This window comes from Clarias gariepinus, chromosome 4, assembly GCF_024256425.1.
Source record: "Clarias gariepinus isolate MV-2021 ecotype Netherlands chromosome 4, CGAR_prim_01v2, whole genome shotgun sequence".
Lineage (NCBI taxonomy): Eukaryota > Metazoa > Chordata > Actinopteri > Siluriformes > Clariidae > Clarias > Clarias gariepinus.
Window position 1 is genome coordinate 7924013 of NC_071103.1, and position 26980 is coordinate 7950992.

At 38.7% G+C, this 26980-nt stretch overlaps 2 protein-coding genes across 3 annotated transcripts; both read left to right on the forward strand.

Annotated features, from left to right (window-relative positions):
• The first annotated feature begins 1440 nt into the window (after nucleotides 1-1440).
• LOC128520704 (probable 2-ketogluconate reductase) lies at nucleotides 1441-10239 on the forward strand. 2 transcript variants are annotated; one of them, XM_053495062.1, is made up of 6 exons: nucleotides 1441-1511; nucleotides 3172-3541; nucleotides 3627-3798; nucleotides 4248-4426; nucleotides 9449-9545; nucleotides 9652-10239. In XM_053495062.1, exons 2-6 carry the CDS (start codon nucleotides 3175-3177, stop codon nucleotides 9803-9805), a joined length of 969 nt encoding a protein of 322 aa, XP_053351037.1. In that variant the 5' UTR covers nucleotides 1441-1511; nucleotides 3172-3174; the 3' UTR covers nucleotides 9806-10239. The 2 variants fall into 2 exon arrangements, with proteins under 2 accessions (XP_053351037.1, XP_053351036.1); XM_053495061.1 differs by lacking the exon at nucleotides 1441-1511 and having other exon boundaries at nucleotides 3124-3541.
• A 5123-nt stretch (nucleotides 10240-15362) lies between these two features.
• On the forward strand, nucleotides 15363-19677 carry pard6ga (par-6 family cell polarity regulator gamma a). The gene is made up of 3 exons (XM_053494898.1): nucleotides 15363-15529; nucleotides 15775-15997; nucleotides 18488-19677. Exons 1-3 carry the CDS (start codon nucleotides 15464-15466, stop codon nucleotides 19438-19440), a joined length of 1242 nt encoding a protein of 413 aa, XP_053350873.1. The 5' UTR covers nucleotides 15363-15463; the 3' UTR covers nucleotides 19441-19677.
• Nucleotides 19678-26980: the final 7303 nt, after the last annotated feature.

The following is a 26980-nucleotide window of genomic DNA, read 5'->3' on the forward strand; positions in this document are numbered from 1 at the left end:
TGGCAATATGTGCTTTTAAAATGGTCATTGTCTCAAAGCAGCTTTACAAAATCAAAAGAAAATAATAAGAAATTAAAATTATATTATTATATATAATTATATACAAATGAAAAGAAATTATATAAGGGAGGCAATGTAAATTAATTTGCATTTATTTATAAATATTATAAACAAATATTATAGTATTTATTTTCAGTTAATTAAGTATTAGTATATACCAGTTTCGTTTGTCCATTGTGTGTTTTTATTTACTTATCTAATTATCCATATAGCTCATTGTTAGACTACATCGACTAAAATTCAAATCGGACAACTCAGTCGCTTCACTTATAAACCTTTTTTTACAGCGCTTCCGTTAAGCGGTCGATAGTAGTGCCACTTGATTGGAGGAGAAACAGCCAATCAGAAGTAGTGTGTGGAATATAACGCCATACTGTATAAGCAGAATGTATTGCTTGCATCTTGTTTGCTCGTTTGCCTTTGCTTTTTTTGGGGACAGGTGGCTGATCATTTTCACTATTTAAAAAAAATCTCCCCCCGAAAATGCAGCATGCTGATAACACAATAAAATAAACGAATGTACATTATCATCGTATATGTCATGTCTGTCTTAAGAGGGGGCGAACGCAGGGTTAAACACAAAATGACCATTCACCTGTGCGGCGAACACAGAGGGCTGAGACACTCTCAACCTCGACCTTGACCTTGTTGGTGGTCTTCCAATTAAACACAAGGTGCCCGACCCTGCAGACACTGTTCAGTCCTGGGGGAGAATGTACACAAACACAAAAAAGGTTAACGACACAAACATGAAGGTGCACAACAGTGAACAGACGGAGTGGTACGGGTTCGACTGGAATAAATAGGGAGACACACGGGGTAGACACAGGTAAACTTGATTTGGTGCTAGAAGAAATTAACGGATAACAATTACACACGTAGACACACTAGGGGAGACAAAGCGATAGCTCAGTTATCCGCTGAGCCAGATCTTATTCCCCAGTGCTGACACACACACAGATGCACACACACACTCTACGGGAAAATTTTGGAAGGCCAATTAGCTTTATCTGCATGCCTTTGGACTGTGGGAGAAAACTGGAGTAGCCGGAAGAAACCCACCATGCACGGAGAGAACATGCAAACTCCACGCACACAAACCCTAAACTAACTAAACCCTTTCCGCCAAAAAAAAAAGAAAGGGTAACATTCTGTTCTGGGCATTCAGTTATCCTACAGGACAATTTGGTGTAAATCCCTTTCCACACGCCCAGTGCTGCAATACTCCATATCAGAACTCATGGAATGCCTCTTGTTTGATCAAATTACATATATATATATATATATATATATATATATTGCAGTCTTGGTGGAATGTTACATAGTTGCCGGTGTCCTGCCCTTTTCAGACGGTCCCTTAATGACAGCCTGTGGGAGGCACAGAGTTTAGCGAGGTTTAACTGCACAAGAGGGATATCTTTACACTTCAACATTTTTCTCTCAGTTCCAAGGTAATACACACATTTATTTCTTCAGAAACAGAACAGACAATCTCAAATGTGTAGTGAATGTCCATTATTCTGAAAAATTAAGTTTTAAGGGATCAGTTTTTTTTTTACACATGGTCTATGTGCAGTCTAAGGACTGAACAGAAACATTAGTCATGGATTAGTGGGGCAGGGGAGTCCGTACACTACACTTACTGCACACACTACTGTTTTTAAACAGAAACTGAACTAAGTGTCAGTATTACAGTAGTTGTATCTCTATAAGTGTCATCAAGTAGTGGAGATTAGTGATGAAATGATTGATTATCTGCCTGGGCATGTAGTACAGTACATATAATTGTAAATGTAAGTTCATGTGAAGTCTACAGGGTGGAAAAATAAAGTAGGCAAAATGTAACAGCTGTAGAACTAGAGCACCACTTCATGGTGCACCACCCCATTGTGCTCTTGATGTGTGTGTGTGTGTGTGTGTGTGTGGTTAGACCACCATTTTCCTGGAATTCGGTCTCCTGGATGACCTCATGAATGGCCTAATCCAGGCCATTCATGAACCCAGGTGGTTCTCAGCAATATCCACAAACAGTTTCTTCAGAAGACTGTGCGTTTAATCCTTGGATGTTTGAGGAAACTGGTTGACGCCACCGATGTCTTTGTTAAAATTCAAAGATTTGCTTTTATTTCTCCTTTGTAAACGTATGTGTACAATTTGTTTCAATAAAAGTGTATTAGAAATATGGACTTTACCAATTCTTAATGCCTAGTTACTTTTCAACCATTCTGTATATAAATAAAAGAAAGGCTTTGTCTGTACATTAGTCAGAAATCGCTCTTTCAGTGATATTTTACGTTTCATACAGTACATTGGAAAACACGAAACCAGTCTAGGAAAAAGTATGTCTGTCCAGCCAGATTATGTTACAGCATCTCAGAAAACTGACCAGACAGAATTTAATATAGTACTTAGATATCTGCCTGAAGTTTAACCTGCACCATAAGTAAAATTACCATGTTGAGTAAAAGCGATGTTATGAAGAGTTATGTGCCGGATTTAATATTCTACTTTTAAAAATATAACATGGCTCATCTTCTATAAATCTCTTATCATTAACAAGATACAAGATGTTCACGTTAAAATATTCCACTGTATTTACATTGTTTATTTCATTATCGCAAAGTACAGTATGTGGACATTGCAGATCTATGTACATTCTTCAACAAACAGAAAGAATGTGTTCTTGTGAATGTGTTGAATGTGAATTTTTTATTCATTTAAAAAAGAAATAGTCTGAAGTGTAGAAAAAAAAACTAGCTATGAGTCTTGAGAGATTAAGACTGTCTGCATCATATTTAAATCGATTTTACATCCAGAGTTTCCAGCAAAGGCTCCAGATCCACCATGATCTCGACTAGAATAAATACAAATAATAAATAAATACTCTCTAGAGACAGCTATTTATCTATATTCCCAAAATTCTGCCAAGCAATTGCAAAGCTTTTTTGTACTGTTTTTAAATAAGGACCCTTTAATTTTCACAGCCTTAAAAGTAATTGAACAGACTAACCCACCTAACATAATAAGAAATCTGGACTTCTATCGGCAGTCACAATGACTTTAAATGAATGAAATTCTGCAGGTTAAAGTTTTTGCCCTCCATGTGTGCAGATTATGGAGAAACCCTGCATATTGACCATGAAGCCTGGACCAAAGGGGATCTACAGGTGTTTTAAGCCAACTCTAGAGAAGCATTTCACAATTATCGAGTATGAGAAGTTTCTTGAAAAAAAAGATTATGCAGTAAAGATTCAGGCTATCTTCGTGTGCGGTATCCTACCAAAGGTAAATAAGGAACTTTTACAAGCATTACCCAAACTTCAGGTTGTTGTGAATTGTGGTGTAGGAGTGGACCACCTGGACATACCACTAATCAATAGTTTTGGAGTAAAGGTGTGCAATACTCCCCATGTAGTCGACAATGCCACAGCGGACATTGGGATGGCATTGATGTTGTCATCAGCAAGGAAAATTATTGAAGGTGAGGATCATTCATGTTTTCACTTTTGTACACATATTTTATGAATACCACTCCTCATGAGTTTTTAATTATTTTTTTCATGCAGGACATAACTTTTCAAAATACCATGAATCAGAATTCGTGCCTGAGACGTCTTTGGGGACTGATGTCAGTGGTGCCACCTTGGGTATCATTGGTATGGGAAGAATTGGATTTAAAGTTGCCAAAAGAGCTCAAAGTTTTGACATGCGAATCCTCTACCACAACAGGAATCGCAGGTAAGGACTCGTGCCCCACTTCCACAAGCCCTCGAGCAAGGCCCTTAACCCTGTCTGCTCCTGCTGTATAATGGCTGACGCCAGCCTACTAACAAGAAGCTGGAATATGCGAAAAATAAAGAATTTCACTGTGCAGTAATGTATATATGATGAATAATCGTTGAACTTAACTTGATTTATCTTTATATCTTTATACAAAAAAATAGCTCCCCTATTACAGAATGGGGTTACTCCTCTTCAATGCCATTTGTGGGTGTTATTCTTTTTCTGGATTAGTATGTGGAGCCGAACAAATAAATCAATAGATTTTACACCTTTTTTTAAGTGTAGTATGTTTCTATAATATATTTTTAAATATAATTGATAATGGTCATTAAAACCAAGCATTATTTCTATAGTTGATGAGGTGATTTAAAAAAAAAAAAAATCTGATTTCTTTGTGATGACAGGACGGAGGAGGATGAAAGGGCTGTTGGTGCTGTGTATTGTAAGAAAATGGAAGAGCTGCTGCAGAACTCGGACTTCGTAATGATTGTGGTCAATCTGTCCCCTCAAACACACAAGCTAATTGGTGCTAAAGAACTCGCCATGATGAAGTCCAGTAGTACCCTCATTAACATCAGCAGAGGTAAAGTCATAGTGTAGTTCTCTTAAAATAAATGTCAGTCTGTCAAGAACTAACCTGAGTAGACCAGAAGACGTAGCTTTAGCGGTTAGCCCTTTGTAGCGTGGATGGTAAACCCAAACGCGGAGTGACACAAGTAGGCAGGATAACCACGCGGTTTGTTATAAGGACTCTCACAAATGGGGAGCAAGTGATAAACACACATTATACCCGCGTCCTATAAACACAAACTCAATCTGAAAGCAAACCCAAGAAGGTGAGTACTCACGTTTCGGCTACAAGGTCCGAGGCGACATGGGCGAACTCAATAACTGACCGACCGCATTACTTCCAGTGCCGGTCACGGATTGAGTGTGCATGACAGTACCCTCCTGGAGTGGAGGATACCCGGTAACAGTAGTCCTGAATGAGCTTGGGGTCGAGGATGAAACGTGCTGGAATCCAAGATCGCTCCTCCGCGAGTCGAGGATCTGTCGCATTGTGTAAGTGGGACCGCCTCAATGATTCGTGGAGGAAGGGGGGGGGGGGGTTGGTGGAACCATAGGTGAGGTGATGAAGGGTTTTTCCTGGGATGTGTGGAAGACTGGATGGATCCGGAGCGCCGCAGGCAGCTGGAGCCGGTAGGTGACAAGGTTAATTCGTAAAGTGATGCAGTATGGGTCGATAAACCTTAGTGATAGCTTCCGGGATTCGGTGTGGAGATGTAGGTTTTTTGACGCTAACCATACCTTGTCACCTACTTGGTACACCTACCCTCGTCCCGGAGGGTGTCGACAGCGATGCTGGGCAGTGTAATTGGTGTTGGCACGTTGGATGGCGAGGTTGGCTTGATTCCACAGCCGCTGACACCTACGGACCAACTGTTGGGCCAATGGTACGTCAAACCATGGAAAACCTCAAATGGAGCTTGTGAGACAGCTCAGCCCATGTGAGGTAGTGGGCCCAGGACCGCTGGCGATCTGAAACAAAACACCTCAGATAGCGCTCCAGTTGTTGGTTGGTCCATTCCGTCTGACCATTAGTCTGGGGGTGGTAACCTGATGACAGACTACTGGTGGAATTGGTCAGACGGCAGAAGGCCTTCCAGAACTGGGTGGTGAACTGAGGCCCTCTGCCTGAGGCGATGTCCTTTGGGAACCCATGCAAGCGGACTACGTGTTCCAATATCAGCTCGGCAGTGTTTTTTGCCGAGTCCAGCGAGGGTCACCAGGTGTACGGCTTTGGAAAACCGGTCAACGATGGTTAGGATAGTGTTCTTTTCTTCTGAAACCGGCAGGCCTGTGATGAAATCCAAGGCAATGTGCGTCCAGGGCTGTCAAGGAACGGGAAGTGGTTGAAGCTCTCCGGGGGTGGGCTGGTTTACATCCTTGGCCTTGGCGCACACCGGACATGCCTAAACGAACTCGTCAATGTGCCCTTCATGGTGCGCCACCAGAACGCCCGATTTACAAATAGTAGGGTTCGTCGGGTTCCGGAGTGTCCGGAGATGGGGGAGGAGTGGCCCCAGTGGAGGACCTCTGATCTCAGGCGCTGGGGCACATAGAGTCGTCCAGGCGGCACACCTGCTGGTCCAGCCTCTGCAGCCAGTGCCTGGCGAACCCTTGTTTCTAAATCTCAGCGGATGGGTGCGATGTTTCGTGAAGTGGGGATGACATGCACGGGGTCCGCCCGGGGGACGTCTTCCTCGTATTGTCGAGATAGGGCGTCGGCCTTTGTGTTTTTGGACCCACCGTGCCTGCCGTGGGTTGAGTTGTTTAAGGTTCCCGATGGTTAGGAGGTTCTGGTGGTCGGTCCAGACGATAAACGGCTCACTGGTGCCCTGGAGCCAGTGGCACCTTTCCTCCAAGGCCCACTTTATGCATAACAGCTCGCGGTCCCCTTCACCGTATCGCTGCTGAGTGGGGTCAAATTTCAAGGAGAAAAAGCTACAGGGGTGTAGCTTCTGGTCTTGACCTTGCTGGGAGAGAACAGCGCCGGCGCCCACGTCCGACGCGTCCACCTCCACAACAAACGGTTTGCTGGCATCTGGATGAAGGAAAATATGAGCGGTGGTGAAACGATGGCAGAGTTCCCGGAAAGCAGAGATGGTGGCTGGAGTGAGTTGAAATGGGTAAGATGTAGGCCTGGTCAGGGTGGTGAGTGGTGCTGCAACTGTACTGTAGCCCTGGATAAAGCAACGATAGAAGTTAGCAAACCCGAGAAACCGTTAAAGCTGCTTGAGAGTCCTGGGTAGGGGCCAGTGACGCACAACTTCCAGTTGCAGGTCCATGGCCACACCCTGGGGCGAGATAACAAAACCCAGGAACGTGGTGGAGTGTTCGTGAAAGGCACATTTTTTCCAGCTTGCAGTACAGGTGGTGTGCGAGCAATCTTTTTAAAACAGCCCGGACATGTTGAATGTGTTCCTTGGTTGTGTGTGAGTAGATTAGAATGTCATCTAGATAGACGAACATCCATCGGACCAGCATGTCTCTCAGGACATCATTAATAAACTGCTGGAAGGCCGAGGGTGCATTGCAGAGTCCAAATGGGATGACCAGAATCTCATAATGTCTGGTGGGGTTTATAAAAGCCGTTTTCCACTCATCACCCTCTCTGATATGCACCAAGTTGTAGGCGCTCCGGAGGTCCAACTTTGTGAACACGGTGGCACCAGAGAGGGCGTCCAGGGCTAAGTTGGTAAGCGGCAATAGGTGACGCTTCTTTATGGTGATCTTATTTAGCCCCCGATAGTCGACACATTGTGAGTGAGTAGAGGTAGCCACAAGGGGGGAGTGGAACCCGGCTGAAGCTCTATCGCCAGGTCATAGGGTCGATGGGGTGGAAGGTGGGTGGTGTCGATGTCGACATCCTCAGACTCCTTGGAACACGTTCCCAGCCTGGGCCCGCAGGCAAAGTTCAGTGCAGGTCGGCTCCCACTGGAGGATCTGGTTCTAAGTCCACGAGATGAGGGGGTCGTGTTGTAGCAGCCAGGGGTATCCGAGTATAATGGGAGGTGAGGCGATGGATGTGAGGTAATACTGGAGCTGTTCGGGGTGTTGATCCAAGGTGAGCATGACGGACTGTGTCTGGTGGGTGATAGGGCTGGATGAAAGGGGCCGACCGTCAACAGATTTAATTTGAACTGGCTGGGAAAATACCTCCATCTTTACCACCAATTCTTTGGCATAAGTAGAGTCAATGAAGTTACCAGCAGCACCAGAGTCGATGAACGCGGTACTTCGAACCCGTTTGTGGCCAAATTGGAGGGTTACCTGAACCATGAGGCGAGAGGTGGTGGCGCTGGTGGATGATGGAGATGTGGATGGAGCCCGGTGAGTCTCTCCTTCTGCTCACCGGGGCTGTGCGTTTCCCGGGCAAAGTGGGCAGATTGCCTGGTGGTGGGCCGCCAACCCACAGTAGGGACACAAACCCTCTTGAAACCGGCGTTCGCACTCTGCCACGGTCGGGGAGGCGCGCCCTAATTGCATGGGTTCCTCGGCTTCGGTGTCAACCACGGCAGGAGGTGGAGATCCGACATGTCCAGTGATGGAGGGGGTGAAGGTGGTCGGTGGTCGAGGTGTAGCATGGGAGTAGGTCGGAGCAGGCGGCAGGGTCCTCAGGGCTGGCTTTGGACAAGAGAGGAGGCGCTGATCGATGCAGAGGGCAAGCTGGATCAGTTCCTCCAGGGGGGCAGGGAGCTCTCGTCCGGCAAGTTTGTCCTTAATACACGAAGCCAGTCCCTCGTAATAGGATGTCCGAAGCGCAGCGTCTCTCCAGGAGGTCTGTACAGCGAGGGTACAAAATTCAGCAGTGTAGCGACAGGTGGCGGGTCTGACCAAAGAACTGCCGTGGCCCACTCAGCTGCCTGCCCGGATAGCGACGAGACAAGGAGAGCAATGCGTAGCCGATCGGTGAAGTACTTGGTGAAATTGAACTCGAACACCAGATCTAAAAAACACATTACATTTCCTGTCTGTGCTATCCCATTTATCTGGTAACGAAAGAAAAACATTAGGAGGATGCTTGTGGGTGCGGCGCCGCCCTCATCTCCTTCTGGCTTTCAAGTTATCTCTTCACTTCTGTGCCCAATCCCAAAAAAAAGCTCTTTCTGCAGCTTCTGCTATGCTTTTCTATCATGCTGTATTTATCGTTTTACTATTTCATTAGAGCCCTTCTTCCATACTTCAGTCAGCTGCCACATGATTTTCATCCCTTTCATTGACCCCCCTACATCTGGCCTAATTGTAGTGTGCCGTACAACGTCTGTAATTGGAGCTTCTTTTTCAGATTGCTTCCATATCAGACTTACTGTAGACAGTAGACTGGGCCTGGTTTAAATACAGACAGAATTCACCACCTTTATTTCCATCTTTTCTTGATTTCTTTTGCTCTTTAAATAAAATGCAAAATTTACCTACATTTGAAAAGAGGACTTTGGACTACTGAACAATGGTCCAGTTCTTGTCCTCCTCCAGGTAAGACGCTTAAACGTGTATCGTATATCATGTACCAAGTATCGTGGCTCGAAACTAGACTGCAACAGTTGTAGCCCAATTCCTGAAAACGTGTGTGTGCTGGCTCTTGATGCACTGACTCCAGCCTCAGTCCACTCCTTGTAAAGATCTCTCAAATTTTTGAAGCAGCTTTGCTTGCCAATATTCAGCGGTCATCCCTGTTGCTTGTGTGCCTTTTCCAACCACAGTTTTCCCTTCCAGTCATCTTTCCATGAATATGCTTCAATACAGCACCTTCTGTGACTTACCCTGCTTGTGGTGGGTGTCTATTTTTGTTTCTGGACAACTGTCAAGTCAGCTGTCTTATCATGCATGTACTGAACAAGACATGAAATGAGAAATGAAATATTCTCATATTTTAAAATACTGGATTTTTGATTTTCATGAGCTGAAAGCCGCAATCTTTAAAAAGTAAACAAAAAAAGGATTTAAATATTTCACTTTCCATGTAGTAATTCTAGAATACATGTAAGTCTGACATTTTAAATTGAATAAATAAAAATTAATAAAAAACATTCTCTTGACAAAGGTTTGGTTGTTGACCAAGATGCTTTGGTTGATGCGCTTCAAAAGAAAATCATAAAAGCTGCAGCTCTGGATGTCACCTACCCTGAGCCACTTCCAAGGTGCAGTCCATTTTTTTTTTTTAAACTCAGATCAAGATAAGCAGTAAGTGAATGAGGAATTTATAAATCTAATTCTCTGTATTGTCTGTAATTTTCATTTTTACAGAGATCATCCTTTATTGTCATTACCAAACGTAATTGTCCTGCCGCACATGGGAACACACACTATGGAGACCTTTCAGATGATGGTGGAGAGAATGATTGTCAATGCCTTGGCAGTTCTAAACGGAGAACAACCTCCAGATGAAGTGAAGATATAGATCACATCTACATATGTCACAAGCTCATCTTTGTAAATTAATTAATGTAGATAAATAAATAATAGCAGACACAGTAACTGGGGTCAGTGGTAAACAATCTACAACATACTTTTGGTTCAACAGAGTAAAATGTTATTCTTTAAAATTTAATATAAAATCATTTTATTTCTGATCTGATTTAATCTGCCAGCAATTAGGGGCCTGTCAAACTTCAATACGGTACATCTGTATATCTTTTTGTCTGTTGCAAATTAGTCATCATCTATATATCAGACTGAATGTAAATAAAATGTTCAATAAAAGGGCACAGCATTTCCAGCACTATTTAAACATATGCTCAGATTTTCTGCTTCCTGGATACTACATTCATGTTTGGACATTTTGCTGTTGGTGTAAGCATAAGTTGTTGTAATAAATCCTCTTGATGTAGTCTATCTAGCAATATGCCTTGTGTCTGGAATGGAAACATACTCAATCTTCATTATCAGCCTGTGCACCATTTCAGATACTAGCGAGTGATCTGTGTATGGGCATCTTTCATGCAGTTAACCAGTTAAGTGGAGCATGTTTTTTTCCCAACAGATATTATGGTAGGATGTGGAGCACCCACTTGATATATATATATATATATATATATATATATATATATATATATATATATACACTCTATACGTATATAAAAAGTTTCAAAACACTGTCCACACTGCTCCTATTGTTTTGTAGTAAAAAAAAAAATTTGGACATGCAGCAGTTGTTGTGATGTTAAAAATAAATATAATTAGCTGAAAACAAAATGTCAAAACATCTAAAATGTTAAGATAATTATTTTGTCGGTTTTGACGAGACTATATTGACTGTAGGGTTAAGGATAACAATAATATTCTTATTCCTAAAATGTTACATTTACATTAACCCTTAGGCGTCTGAAGGTGTTTTGGAGCCCTGAAAAGATTCTGACATGTCCTGACATATGTATATTTTTCAGTTACTTATAAACATACAGTATAAATGTCTAAAGTCTAATAACATTATATTCAGCACAAACTGGGCTACGATAATATATGAGCACCCTGTATGTACAAGTTTGTATATTGGAGAAAAAAATAGTTATGCCTGATTATTGAAAACAACAACAAAAATAAGTCACTGAAATAAGACCACAAAACACATTCATGACATTTGTAACAATAATTCCAGGAACAAAATCAATAAAAAGTGCAAAAAACATTCAGGGTAAAATGGTGCAACCATGCACTGCTTTGCAATGAGCACAAAACCTGCAACCAGCAGTGGTAACAATCTTTGGCATCCAAGGTAAACTCAGCTCCTGGAACTGGTACATGGTCACTACTTGTCCGTTTTGGTGCTACTTCCTGTGAGACACCACAAAGACAAGTTACCATATAGTTCTTTATGCACAATTAAAGCACTGGTGGCCGCAATGTCCAAGAAGTGTAGAAAAATCTTTCTGTACCACTTCATGGTGCTGTGCAGTGTAGTACTGTAATAACTAATGTCCCCTATGTGCTGGTTGTACGCAGTCACAGGTGCGGGACATGGGAATGTCTTTGTAGTCAATGTACCTTGTAATTTCACCCTCCTCTTCACCGTGTCTCCATCAGAGACCATGTAGTGCATCTCAAACATTTACACCCAAAACATTAGCGAACACTGGACATGCTTTACATACATATTTAACACATTCTAAACATTTACACCTAAGCAGGTATTTGTAAATACAAGCTAAACAAAAGGCATTGTGAACATTTACACCACATAAATCCAGAAACAGAGTTCTATACAGAGTTCTCTCCGACCAGAGGAGCAATTTTAGCCAGAGACTGATTATGACCAGGTGTTCTACAGAGCACCAGAGAAGATCTTTTCTCCCAATGGCCATTAAATTATATAACTCTTCTCTGTAACGTTTTTACTACAGGACAGGAGCTACTTATAATCAATAATCTTTTACGTCACTACTGTTCCCACAACTCAAGTTCCAAGTGCAATATTTGAATACATCAGTTTAATATTTCTTTTCATTTACACTGCATTTCTAGTGCAACATGTAACTTAGTTGTGTAATATATTTAATTCTATTCTATTTTACTCCTATTTATTGTTATTTTTCTTAAATTTTTTATTTCTTTAATTTTATTTTTTCCTGTCTAATATAATTTTTTCCTCATCTAATCTTTTCCTTTCTTCCTGGTAAATCAATTAAAGCAACTGTATAACTAAGACGAAGCAATTTCCCTCTGGGATTAAAAAAGTTCTTTGAATCTTGAAATGTTAGCAGAGTTATCTACATGCTACACTAAACAATGTAAATGACATTGAAAGCTAATGTTTCACAAAAGTTGACAAAAGCTAGCTGAGGTGAGGAAAATATTTACTAATATACTAGTTTAATATTATCAGAATAAGAGTTATATAAGACTTAATAACTTACATATTGTCATACAGTAGCAGCTTGCTTAAATGTCCTCTGCTGGACCTATTTTCTCTTCAAGAATGAAGAACTGAAGAGCTTCCTTGGCCATGTAGCGCGTGCCACCTTCTAAACACACAGAAAACGCACTGAATCTGTGTGTTATGCCCTAAAACGGTTCGCGTGGTGTCCATAAGTACGGTTCATCATAAGTCAACAATAGTATAAGATTGACTAAAAATGATAAAAACTAACAGGGACATTTATCCTGGGACTAAGACTAAGAATAAAACTAAAAATAGCTGACAAAATTAGCACTCATGCGTTGAATAGCAAACTCTTTTTTGACAGGAGTACCCATAGATGGCAGCATTCCCTGCAGCGAAACACAACTGAACCTTCTGGACCACTGACTTCAATCAACTTCAAAAGTTATTCAAATTTCAAGTCTGTGTCCCTTTTGACATTTTAATCACAGTCCCTTTTTGTTCTTTGTCTGATAACTCACCTATGTCAATTTACATTGACAGCATTGAGAATATGCCCTTATTCATAGCAATTTTTTTAGTTTCTACAAATACATCCTTGTGTTCATTTATTAGGTTAGGGACTAAAAATACCACTGAGCCAAAACCCAGGAGGAAGTACAGCAAAGAAAAGAAACAACATTTGGCCAAACCGACAATGACATTGTATTCAAATCCATGTACTTCAATATGAAATTGATTTTCCTTTTGCAGCTACAACAGCATCCACTATTCTTGAAAGGCTGTGTGCAAGGTACTGTGGAAATTCACGTCCTTTCATTCTGTAGAGCATTTATGAGGTCAGGCACTGATTTTGGACAAGAAGGCCTGGCTCGGTATCTCTGTTCCAGTTCGTCCCAAAGGTGCTCGATGTGGTTGAGGCGAGGAATCTCTGTTAGCGCCGGTCAAGTTCTTCCTCACGGAACTTATTGACCCATGACCCAATCATGTTGAAATAGAAAAAGGCCTTCCCCAAATGGTTAAAGCCCCAAAGTTGGAAGCATACAGTAGCATTGTCCAATATGTCTTTAACTGGGCATAAGGGGCCTGATTGGAACACATGAATTCAATAATTAATAGGTTTGGCAATATATCCATATAGTGTTTGTGTGTGTATAACTATTTCATATACTGTAGTTAAAATCAAAGTGCTAAATCAAACAAAGGCTTGAGTTAAAGGCAGTGTTAAAGGCTCAAAATTATATTGGTGTTGAACAGGGTGTGATACGTGCCTTTAAGTAGTGGGTGCTGGCTTATTTTTGTCTTTGTCAAAAGGTAAAAGTGTTTTAAATCTGATGAAAGCAGCTTCTGAAACCTATTGCAGTGTAAATATAACAGTGAGGTGATGAGGGAGCTGCCTTCTGAACGAGCTAACAGTCAGATGGAAAACACCCTTTTCATTTGTATCTTCATAAAAAAGCAACATCATATATATTATTGTGCCAAAGACCATTGTTAGAAGCGCTATACAAATAAAATCGAATTGAATTATAAATGACATGACAAACCAGTTTTCAGATGGAAACAAAAAAACAAATGTGGGTTTTGAATAATAAGTAGAAAGGAGCAAATGTGACAAAGTTACCAGAAGAACTCTGGTATAGGATGTTATCCAGTACGCTCAGCAAAACCTAACAGCTGTCTTACTTATCAAACTCCACAAATACCTATCTAACACTATCAAACTAACACAGTATTTTATAATTTTTAAGCAAATATTTTTTTTACACCAGATATTGACTGTGTTTATTTTATTGCTCTTTAGTGCTCTGTATGGAAGTCTTATTGATGTAAAAAAAAATTTAAGGCATCTTTGCTCATGGCATTGTTTTGTACTCACTGCCTGGCTATAAAGAAAATCGCCAATTCAGAAGGGGAAAATTATTGCCCAGCATTAAGCAAAGAAAACAACTAGGAGACTTAAAATAATTGGAACTGTGTAAGAACCCTTCGACACATTCTTAAAACATGGAAGGATAGCGCTGAACCGTCAACTTTGTGGGTAAAATGTGAAAAAAAATCATGAATTGAGATTGCTTAAACACTTGGTGAATTTGCATGGTAGTAAAAGTGTACGCATTTCTCTACACACATAATGTGTGGCCATAAGAAAACCACTTGCTAATAAAACAAAACAAAACAAAACATAAAAGCATAAAAACTGGAGCAATGGAGAAAAGTCTATGTGGTCTGATGAGTCCAGATTGAGCAATGGGCACGCCAGGGTAAGAAGGGAAGTACATGAAGCAATGTACCCATTCCAAGCCTCTGGAGGCAGTGTTGTGATCTGGGGCTTGAGTTCCTCAACCTGAGGTCTAGGCTTAGCAATGTTTTTGTGGCAAAAAAAATAAAAAATAGTCAGTGGACGACCTTTATGTGCTGAATGACCAGATTATCACATCAGTTATTCTTCCCCAATGGCACGGCATGTATTCCAGGACTCAAATTGTGAGAGAGTGGTTCTGGGAGCATGAGGAATCACCTTCACATATAAATTAACCACCATATTGTGAGAATCAAAGCTAAAGCTTATTGAATGAAAATAGAGTGTGCACCTTAAATTTTTTTTATTCATTTATTTTTTTGCCCATTTTAGTGTGTGTGTGTGTGTGTGTGTGTTCACTCCATAGGTACAGGAATAACTGACTGTAGCCCATCGGTTTCTATACAGTTTTTTATTCCTCATATACCTACCCTTTGAAGGGGGTTACCAGTGGTCCAGTGCTGGCAAGTATTATTTGTATAATGTACTATTCTCAGGACAGCAGTCTTGGTTGTTTTAAAGCAATTTTTCACGATCTGAACAATATTGCTATAATAAAACAAAAAATATATATAATCATTTTCATATCTGACATCTAACATTTAACAACAGGAAAACATTGGAAAACACATTCTCAGAACATGAATCCCAGATAATCTTAATGCCGATTTGCCTACAGCATTCATCTGACCACTTCCTCCAGTTTGTGGGGTTTCCTTGAGAAGATGTCCTACGCTGAAGGAGTAATTACACTGAACAATTTTGAATGTCAAAGTGCATAAATTCCTTGGGGAGATGATGCCATCACAGTCATTTACACGCTCCTCCTCAGCACATTAGTCAGCGATCAGAGCTGCTTTTCCTGTGCCATAATGTGTAGGCATTCTCTGGTAATACTCAGCAAATGAAACTTCCCAGGACCGGATTATAACGGAAAAATGATCCGAAGTTTGTGCAAATCATCGACTTGGCGCTCTCGCTCTGTTGTTGAAGTGAAAAGCAAGGTATGTTAACGTTTGTATATTGGTAGATTCATTGGTAGATTTTTTTTAAAGTTTTTTTTCAGTGCATTAAATATCAATAGCAAAGACTGCATTAGCCTTTAGGTTTTATTTTGTGACACACAATTTAATTTGCTCTTACAGTTCAGATTCATGTCCATTTGGACAGCTGATCACTACAACACTATTTTACCACTCAACATTTTTGCTGTAATTGTTGTTATATAATTATTCGTTTTCTTCTAAAGTTTGGTGCGGAGTTTAGGAGATTCTCTCTGGATCGCCATGAGCCTGGTGTGTTTAAGGACTTCTCTCAGTTTATCGTCAACCTACACAAACTGTTTCGCACAGAAATCTACATCAGCTATGCAGACGTACATGGAGACTTACTGCCAATAAATAACGACGATAATTTTCATAAAGCAGTATCTACTGCACAGCCGATTCTGCGCATCTTCATCCAGCTGCAAGGTATGCCGTCAGGTTTGCTATAAATACGGAACGGTAGGCATTATTTCATGTCCAAAGTCATGAGAGGGGGCAAAATAATCCAAGGATCCAAGGAATTGTCCAGGTAAACATCCAAGGAATTGTCCAGGTAGACAAAATATTGCAGGAGATCTCAGCACATTAACATGTCCAGGGAGCTAAACGTTCCTCCTGCCACATCTGTACATTCCATAACATGGATGCGGATTTTAAGAGAATGTGCTCTATATCAGAAAGTCTAGCTATAAGCTATAAGTGGCTGCGTGGTGACATAATGGTTAGCATTGTTGCCTTGCACCTCCAGGGTACGTGGTTGATTCCCACCTCGATTAGGTGTGCATGGAGTTTTTATGTTCCCTCTATGCTTGGTGGGTTTCCTCCCACAGTCCAAAGACATGCAGATTAGACTTAACAACGTTGTCAAGTTGCCCACAGTGTGCGTGTGAATGTTGACCAGAGGTCCTACCACGATTGTATAAATGGGAATAAATACATTGGTCACCATTGGCTGATACAGTCCCTAGTTGGACTACAAAGATTTCTACATAGAAGGATGGTTAAGCTATATGTAGACACCAATATCCTCATTTAAAGCTTGCAGTTTAGTACGAGGTTTAATACGTTCTTACAGGGTTGGATGAAATCATTAAAAAAGACATATGCAGTATTGGATAAATCAATAAACCCACAATGTTAAATTAAATCTTGTTGAATGGACTTTTAACCAATCTACAATAGTTTTATATGGAAAAGTTTTTGTTACATTGTTTTGCTATAAAGTATCATAGAAGTTTGCTGGTTGTTCCCATGACTCCTTCTCCTTCTTATCTGCTGTGTGTAAATGGCTGTTTATCAGAGCACTCATCAAGCCATGTTTTTTTTCCTTTTAGCCTCTCAATCTCTAACAGGAAGTAATTTATCTCATCAGGAATGACATGCACTTAAATGTAATTTCTTCCCAGTGTGTTGTGATAGACTTGTTTACATGACAAAATCTTCCAGTCATATTTATTTGTAATTTAGAAGAGATCTCTGAACGCTAAAAAACCAAACCATTATTAAGAAAGTCCTGCTAATACATAGCTTCTTATGAAAAAAAAATTTAATGTACAGTCATTCCTACAAATACACTGTATGGCCAAATGTATGTGGACACCGCACCATCACGCACTTACTGTATGTGCTTGCTGAAAAAGAAAAAAAAATTCAAATCCATAGGCATTTATATGGACTTGGTTCCCCCTGCCATACACTGGGAAAGCTTTCCTATGGATTTTAACGCATGGTTGGTGAGATTTGCCCATTCAATCAAAAAAGCATTCGATTTGCTTGGTTAATTAAAAATGTATTTAAATGGTTGACGGTCAGATCTCTGTACAGGCCACTAACGTTCTTTCACACCATCCTTGACAAACCATGTCTTTAAGGATCTCGCCGTGTACACAGGAGCACTTTCGTGCTGAAAATGGTTTGGTATAGGCATCTCTCTACCAGTTGTAAGAATGTTATAATTCAGGTTTAGAAATGGTAAATAGGTATAAGCTAACAATACGCTGATCAGCTTTATTGTAATCAGTGATATTATTATTTCAAGTTGAAGCCCACATACATGTTTTTTTGTACAGCAGAACTCCCTGCTCAAATTATTACTATAAAGAATTAAGATATTGTAAGGTTAAGTATCTCACGCCTGGCTGGACAGACAGACAAACAGACAGACAGACAGACAGAAATACAGACCTAAATTTTTCTGAAACTGGTTTATCATTGATCATTGATAGAGCGAGTTCTGACCAGTGTACAGACAAAACCTTTCTTTTATTTAACACAGATGTCCTGGAACATATACTTTTTGAGTATACTAAGTTGGACGCATATGTAGGTTAAAAGATTGTTTTGAAATGTTCTTCAAATTTCTCTTCTTTTTGTGTGCTTTTATTGTTTTTGCTGTTAAATTAATATGACTTCAGGAAATCTAAAATACTGTACTTGCATAATGATATACGATAATAGATATGGATATCCTAAAACATGGTACATTTGGGGTACTATAATAAGACTTTTAACACTATGCAGTCTTGCAAACATGTATTCATAGTTTTAATCAGCTGCTAAGAGCCAAGATTAATTGTCTTATATTCAAATTCAAATTCAATTTTTATTTGTCACATACACAAACATATACAGTACGAAATGTAGTGAAATGCTTATACGACTGCCATTGACCCTAAAAGAGCATTAAAGTTTACAAATAAGAAATAAATATGAATAAAAGAAATACGATAGAAATTAAATAAAAAAATTAAATTAAACTAGGAAAAATCGAACTAAAAAAATAGAACTAAAAATATATTTTTTTAATAGAACTAAAACTAAAAAAAATATTTTTATTATTATTTTTTCTAAGGTCATTTTTCTTATTTTACGTTCATTGTGGTCATTTAATGATACTGCTGTTTGGATGTTTTACAGAGGAATTGGAAGAAGTTAACAATAGTACTATCTGTGTGACCAGGAGAAAGAAGTCCACCAGTACAATACGTGCTGATGTCACTCGCAGAGGACACATTCAGATCGGAGTGCCGCTGAACTTCCGTCCAGTCTCCTCCATAATTGATGCTGACATCTTGCCTGAATGCCACAGAAGAGTTCGTCTGTACCACCAGGGCTCAGACAGACCTTTGGGTTTCTACATCCGTGATGGAATCACATTTAATATAACTTCACGTGGACTTGAAAAAGTTCCAGGGATCTTTATCTCAAGAATGGTTCCTGGTGGATTGGCTGAGAGTTGTGGTCTTTTGGCCGTTAATGACCAGATCCTTGAGGTCAACGGTATTGACGTGTTAGGCAAGACACTGGATCAAGTTACAGACATGATGATTGCTAATAGCCACAACCTAATTATCACCGTAAGACCAGCAAACCAGAGCAAAAACACAAGAAATCCCATCGTACCCTCCCCGAACCCAGAACCCCTGCTTGATGGCGAGGGCTCTGTAAGCTACCCAGGACTTCCTATGATTATGGGGTCCTATTTTTGGAGGCGTAACGACTCTGTGAGTGATGATGATTCTGATATGGTTGTGGAGAAATCTGTAAAACCCTCCTTCAAGGGCCCTAGGACTAAAATGGCCTTAATATCTTCTCAAACTGGCTTTCATAGTCATCAGAGAAGTCGCCAACCCTACTCGCAAGAATTGTGCTACTCACAGCCTTGTCTCAATTACACAGCTTATCCTGGTTCCAGTGTTCCTCTAAACAAAGATATGAAGTCAAAGCAACATTACAGGAGCAACCCTTCATTCAGACAGAAAGCATCTAGCACCTTTGACATCTTGAGCACATTGAGCCCAGATGTGAGACAGCGCCTTATGATTCCTCAAATGGCCATGGAGGATGATGGAACTGTTATTACTTTATAAACTAATGTTATTTAAATTCATACTACATAAGCAATTTTTTGTAAAATAAAAAAAAAACACTAGTTTCTATGCAATATTTAACAATATTTAACAATAAGAATCATTAACACTAACTTTAGGCATCTATTTTAATTGTAATATTATAGTATAAACAGTATAATTTATAGTATATAATTTAAAGTATAAACGGAAATATATCTTTTTCTCAATTATTCTCAATAAATACTGTATCTCCTATACTAGCCAGACGAAACACATTCTCGTGAGGACTGTCCTGATGCTTGTGTGTGTGCAAGTGCCTGCTTGTGTGCATGTGTTTGTAAAAACAAATTATAGGTGATGTGTCTATAGGCATTGGAATTTAACCAACTGTACTGAGCAGACCATTCTAGTGGAACCGCTCTAGGTATAGGAGACAGTAAAAATTAGTTAGGCCTTTAGGGGCACCAGTAGCTTTATGACTGAATCCATAGCCAGGGCAAACAGGGTTTTTCTGCCTGATTTAGCAACAATGAATGGATTGCTGTCTGACCCACAAAAAACAAACAAACAAGCAATAACAATAATAATAATAATAATAATAATAATAATAATAATAATAATAAGGCTGTCCTCATAGTTCGGGTGACCTTTCTAGTCACCCAAGGTCACTATATAAAATTCATTAGTAGTAGTAAATTACAATTTACAAAGTAGTAAATTACAGTAAAAGGAAATTAGATACTATAATTGACAGAGTTATCACCTAATAACAGATAAAGTTATATACAGTAAGAATTTGAGTGCAGCCGTTAATCATGCGGGATAGGCATTTCTGAATAAACGGGTGTTAAGACGTGATTTGGATGCGGTTGGAGAATCTATATTAGGGATGCTTTCTGGAAGAGCATTCCTGAGATGAGGAGTGGTGCAGCTAAAGGCTCTAGAGCCCATGGCGGTCAGGCGGGCAGGGGATGTAAAGATGATTCTTGATAAGAAAGAGCAAAGAGGGAACGTTGGAGAGTAAAACTGTAAGAGCTCTGATAGTTAAGGAGGAGCAAGATTATAAAGTGCTTAAAAGTGAAGAAGAGAATTTTATGCGGTATTTGATAGGGAGACAGAGAAATTGTTGAAGGGTGGGCGTAAATTCAAATTTTATTTTTCACATACACAGTTATACACAGTACAATATGCAGTGAAATGCTTAGACAACTGCTCGTGACCTTAAAATAAAAGACTATAAATAAGAAATAAATATGGCTAATTGCTTCCTTTCAGCATTAAGCAATTTTGTTGGCACAACCTAATGTTCTTAGGTTCAGTCAAATTAATTTTATTAGGTTTATTTAACTTATTTACAACAGCTGCGTTCAACATAATTTAATACTGTTAACATAAATGAGAAGCATTGGTACAACAAATCTTTAGTTGTAAATGAAGTTGATCCAACTCAAGTAAATTTAAATTTCAAGCCCTGGTCAACAGAATTCTGTAAAGGAAGGAAGCATAAGACAAACGAGATAAAACTGAGATTTTTATTTTACACCAGCAGCAACTTACAAATGAAGTCTCAATTTAAAAAGATGTACAAAACATAAAACACCACAAATAAGTATTAATCATAGAAAAAAAATTAAACACCAACAGAAACATTTTGTACTTTATAACTGTACGTTTTAAGCACTTTTAAGCACTTTATAATCTTGCTCCTCCTTAACTATCAGAGCTCTTACAGTTTTACTCTCCAACGTTTCCTCTTTGCTCTTTCTTATCAAGTCATAACGACTTTTAAATATGACGGTTAGAGACGGTTGGTCAGGAAACTCTTGAAGTCAGATGCAGACAGGACACTTTTTAGTCACAAACTGCTGTAAAAAAAAATTACAGAGATAATATTCCATTAAAATTTATAATACTTAATTTAGCAAATGAAAAATATCTTTACTTTGTTCCTATCGCTTCACAATTCATGAGAGCAGACCGAAACCAGAACCGAACCACAGATTAAGCACGCACATATAACCGTCGGTATTTTAAGTGTGATTAAAAATACAAGAAATAGCTTCAACCAAAATAATGTGACTAAACATCGCTAAACATCAGGTGATATTTATGTTCAGTATTTCGTTTCTATTTTTGAAAAATCGGAATTGATTCCTGCTTACCTTTTCCACACGCCCGCCAAACGCTTGTCTTCTCAACAAACTGTGTTCTCTTCTCGTGATATCTTCTCGTGATGTTTGCTCTGATATTCCTGTTTTTCATAGTGACAAGATCTCTTTGGTTTATTTTAACATGATTCAAATCTAATACATGTTAAGTTGTTAAATTTCATGCAAATACAACATAATTTATTCATGTTCATCTTGGAAACATGAAATTATTATGTACAAAACACATATTACATTTTAGTACATGTAACAGGTAGCGAGGTTAATTTTTTTGAGTGTATGGGAATGGAAGGACAGAATGCTATCAAACTTATTTACAACTTATTTACAAAACCCCAGGTTTTTGACCTGGTGAAAGCGAGTTACTTAGGAACCATCGATGCAGAGGGAGAAAATGTTGACTGGTGATAAAGTAGATTTCGACTCTTTTAAGATTTATTCGAGATTTATTGCTTTTGAGTTTGGAGGGAGAGGAAGGTGAGCAGAGTCTGGCTTTGTGGAGATGTAAAGCTATGTGTCTTTTGCATACAGTAACAATGGAAATGTATAAAGACTTTTTTAAAGATATGACCAAGAGGGAGAAGATAGATGGAACAGAACTGGGCCAAGGACAGAGCCTTGGGGAACACCACAGCTGACAGGGATAGACTAAGAAAAGTTTTTAACTAACTGTGTATAGTTAAAGAGGTATGAAATGAACCAGGTAAGATGGCTGTCAGTCATGCTAAAAGCAGCTACAATAAGCAGTTTAATAAAAATAGTGTGTGAGTTGGTGTCGAGGGCTGCACTCAAATCTAACAAGACAAAAATGGTTAAGAGGATAGCATCACACAATGTTTAGTATAAAACCCAGACTAAAATTATTCAAAACAAGTATTGTCTCTAAGGTGAGTATGAATGTGTATTACTATACAGTACAAATCTTACCGAGCTCTTTCAATGCTAAGACCTAGGGAAATGTTTTATTTTAGCATCCGCAGACAAACACTAAACGGACTGAGCAATTCCATCACATTCATGCATACCTGGATACATGATGAATAGCAACTTTTTCAACATTGTTTTTGACATTTCGAACATGCGTATTGCATAATCTACTTGATCATGCATTAGTTTTGTAAGAACTCTCCTGAGTTTCCCTGGGTCATACAACGGTAAGACCCAGGGAAAGCTTTATTAATAAAGCGCTTATGAAATTACTTTTTTCAGTTTTTTTTAATGAATGGATGATTTAAAGAAAACAGAAATTATTAAGATTATTAGGATTAGCATTTTTTTTTAAGGAAAGGCGATATTAAAGCTGATGATGGAGCAATGCCAGAAATGAGAGAGGAGAGAATAGTACAAGCTATGAGGAAAGTGAGTGAGTTGAACAGAATTTTACCAGCTAAGTAGTAGAGGATCGAGCTGACGTTAAACATTTGAACTTAGGTATATAAAATCTAAGATGGGAGGTGTAAAAGAAAAGAGAACAGTCAAAGGAGAATCAGCAAAGAAGTTGTGGAGTGAGTTATAATTAAGCAATATTAAACGAGAGGGAGTGCTGTACTGCTGGATATACTGTAGCAAGATTGTGAAGCTATTGGAGGCCCGATAAAGAACATATAAAGATATAGAATAAAGAATAAAACATTTAGTTCTGTAAATGTCTCAAGTTTCTCTTTATATTTCCACATTCCATTTCACTTAGAATATCAGCTCTGTTATAGTAACTTCCGGGTAATGACGTGAAAAAACAAGACTTTTGTGCCACCTTCACCAAATCTAAGTAGCCAATTGTAATAAGCAAACTTATCAGACCTCAGAGCGTTTTTATAATATATATGTCTTTGTATACAGTAAGAGCAAAAGAGGCTGTGTTTCTAGAGGTGCAAGAAGGTTCAGGAGGATCTGTAGCTCCGAATTGTAGTAAGTTAGGAGTGGATAAATGGGAGATTGCTGCATAGGATATACTTTTATTTCTTCCACAGTGGAGGAATTTCTAATTTTACAATGGAAATTGTTAAATGCCGTGAATAATGTAGCTGCTCTTAAAATTCATTAAAATTCATTAAAGAAAATGGACGTACACCTGGTAAATATACCATAATAATCACACATGCGTACAGCATATTTTACTAGTTAATTTGATTTTTAACGTATTTCTTTTATTCATATTTATTTTCTTATGTAGAAGCTTTTATTATTTTTTAAGGTCACTGGCAGTCGTGTAAGCATTTCACTGCATATCGTACTGTGTATGACTGTGTATCTGACAAATAACATTTTAATTTTAATTTTGACATGCACTTTAAACCAGACCACTCAAAACATTGAAATATTAATGGCATCAAACTAAATTGCTAGTTTTTCAAATAGCATGGAAGGACAACATCCTGAGCTATAGCTCCTAGTTCTGCCAGTTCAAAGCATCTGTGTACTCATATAGAAGACAATAAAAATACTCTCAAATTCTTATTTAATACCATAACAAAATTAACTAGGACTAAACCCTTTACTGAACCCTTTACCCTTTACCCTTTACACTAAATATACAGTATGTAGTACTGATCCCTTCATGATTGTTTTCCTTGGCAAAATTTAAAATATTAGTTAAAATATTGACTTTAAATCTAAACCCAGACAATTTGATAAATAATTTTGTAGATGGAAATATAACTGCTGCAGAACCGGAGAAAAAAATCTACAAATCCGATTCCCAAAAAGTTGGGAAAATTGTAAAAAAAAAAAAAAAAGAAAAAACAGAATGCAATGAAGTGGAAGTTATTTTTTAAAAATATTTTATTCAGAATACAACATAGATGACATATCAAATGTTTAAACTGAGAAAATGTATAATTTTAATGAAAAAATAAGTTGATTTTAAATTTCATGGCATCAACACATCTCAAAAAAGTTGGGACAAGTCCATGTTTATTACTGTGTGGAATCCCTTCTTCTTTTTATAACAGTCTGCAAACGTCTGGGGACTGAGAAGACAAGTTGCTCAAGTTTAGGAATAAGAATTTTGTCCCATTTTTGTCTAATACAGGCTTCTAGTTGTTCAACTGTCTTAGGTCTTCTTTGTCGCATCTACCTCTTTATGATGCGCCAAATGTTTTCTATCGGTGAAAGATCTGGACTGCAGGCTGGCCATTTCAGTACCTGGATCCTTCTCCTACATAGCCATGATGTTGTAATTGATGCAGTATGTGGTTTGGCATTGTCATGTTGGAAAATGCAAGGTCTTCCCTGAAAGAGACGGCATCTGGATGGGAGCATATGTTGTTTTAGAACTTGGATATACCTTTTAGCACTGATGGTGCCTTTCCTAATGTGTAAGTTGCCCATGCCACATGCACTCATGCAACCCCATACCATCAGACATGCAGGCTTCTGAACTGAGTGCTGATAACAACTTAGGTTGTCCTCCTCCCGCTGTGTTCACCGACAATGTTTTCTGAAAGTATTCCTGAGCCCATGTTGTGATTTCCATCACAGTAGCATTCCTGTATGTGATGCAGTGCCGTCTAAGTGCCGAAGATCATGGGCATCCAGTATGGTCTTCCGGCACAGAGATTGTTCCAGATTCTCTGAATCTTTGGATGATATTATGCACTGTAGATGATGATAACTTCAAACTCTTTGAAATTTTTCTCTGAGAAACTCCTTTCTGATATTGCACCAATATTTTTTCCAGCAGCATTGGGGGAATCGGTGATCCTCTGCCCATCTTGACTTCTGAGAGACACTGCCACTCTGAGAGGCTCCTTTTTTACCAATCATGTTGCCAATTGATCTAATAAGTGGCAAATTGGTCCTCCAGCTGATTCGTATATGTATATTTAACTTTTCTGTCCTCTTATTGCTACCTGTCCCAACTTTTTTGGAATGTGTAGCTCTCATGAAATCCAAAATGAGCCAATATTTGGCCTGACATTACAAAATGTCTCATTTCAACATTCGATATGTTATCTATAATCTAATTCTGACAAAAAAATTGAAATTTGAAACTTCTACTTCATTGCATTTTGTTTTTAATCACAAGTTGTACAGTGTCCCAACTTTTTTGGAATCGGCTGTCATGAATGTGGGCTGTGGTTAATGGTTAAGGCATAGACGCAGAGGTGATTGTGTGAGTCTTTAATAAGAAAACAAAACATGAACTAAGGACAATGGCTTTTTGCCAAAGTAGGTTTTAAACAGAATATTTATCAAGTAGGAACCAGTAACAGAACTGGAGCCTAAACAGACTAGGAGCTTACACAGACTAGAAGTGAAACAGAAAGGAGTTTAAACAGACAAGGAACTAAACAGACTAGGGACAAAACAGGTTAGTAAATAGGGGGTCTCTCTAACCAGCATTCATCACCATTATCTTATAAATAATAAATTAGCTTGTCAGTTCTTGGGGCCTCCCAATTTGCCTGCCTGACAAGCAATGCCACTGGGAGAGGACAAAGCTTTTTCTTAAAAAAACAAACAAATAAAAAAAAAAACGATCAATTAATCAGTTAATCAATAAATCAATCAATTAACTTATCAATGAATTAAATGTATTGTCATAAATAACAGTGTATAAATAACAACAAGATATCATTAGGGCATCATCTTTCCCGGCATGTAACAAAGTGCAACCATAGATTAGATAAGATTAGATTAAATTAGATTATATTCATCTTTATTGTCATTGTGCAAAGTAAATGTACAGAGCCAATGAAATGCTGTAAGCAGCCAACCAGAAGTGCATAAGTGGCCTATTTACAATAAATAAATACAATGTAATATAAAAACAAAATATGCATTTGGTAATAAAGATGTGGAATATATATGTACTGTATACATATATCGATGTCTATAATGGTGTACTGTATAATACAGTGTAACTGTTTGAACATTGCAGTGGATTAGCTGAATTAGATGTTAGGAAGTGTGTGTCAAAAGTAACAGGATAAACTTATGTTTCAAAAGTAACAGGATATACATGTGTGAGTTCTAATTTTTACAGTACAGTAAATACAGAATAAATACTGGTGGAATATATAGTATTGGAATGATGAGCATAATTATTGATAAAAAAAATGAAGCAATGTAGTGCAATATAAACAGTGAAGTGCAATATTAACAGAAAGTGACAGTGCAGTGATGTGTTAGCTAACAGTCCATGGTCAGCTGTTTAGTGCAGTAATAGCCGCAGGAAAAAAGGCAAATTTTCAGTCTATTTTTTAGCCTGCCCGATGGAAGCAGAGTGAACAATCCATAATTTGGATGAGAGTTATCTTTAATAACGCCTCTCGCCCTTGGCAGACAGCGTCTCTTGTAAATGTCTTCCAGGGTGGGTAGCTGGGTGCCAATGATTCATTGGGCAGTTTTCACCACTCTCTGAAGGGCTTTACAGTTCTGAGCAGTGC

Excerpts from the sequence above, each read along its gene's own strand:
- LOC128520704 (XM_053495062.1), top strand. The coding sequence starts at position 3,175 with ATGGAGAAACCCTGCATATTGACCATGAAGCCTGGACCAAAGGGGATC. Across the intron at positions 3,799-4,247 it reads TACCACAACAGGAATCGCAG|GACGGAGGAGGATGAAAGGG; the intron begins GTAAGGACTCGT and ends TTGTGATGACAG. Across the intron at positions 4,427-9,448 it reads CCTCATTAACATCAGCAGAG|GTTTGGTTGTTGACCAAGAT; the intron begins GTAAAGTCATAG and ends CTCTTGACAAAG.
- pard6ga (XM_053494898.1), top strand. The coding sequence starts at position 15,464 with ATGATCCGAAGTTTGTGCAAATCATCGACTTGGCGCTCTCGCTCTGTT. Across the intron at positions 15,530-15,774 it reads TTGTTGAAGTGAAAAGCAAG|TTTGGTGCGGAGTTTAGGAG; the intron begins GTATGTTAACGT and ends TTTCTTCTAAAG. Across the intron at positions 15,998-18,487 it reads CATCTTCATCCAGCTGCAAG|AGGAATTGGAAGAAGTTAAC; the intron begins GTATGCCGTCAG and ends GATGTTTTACAG.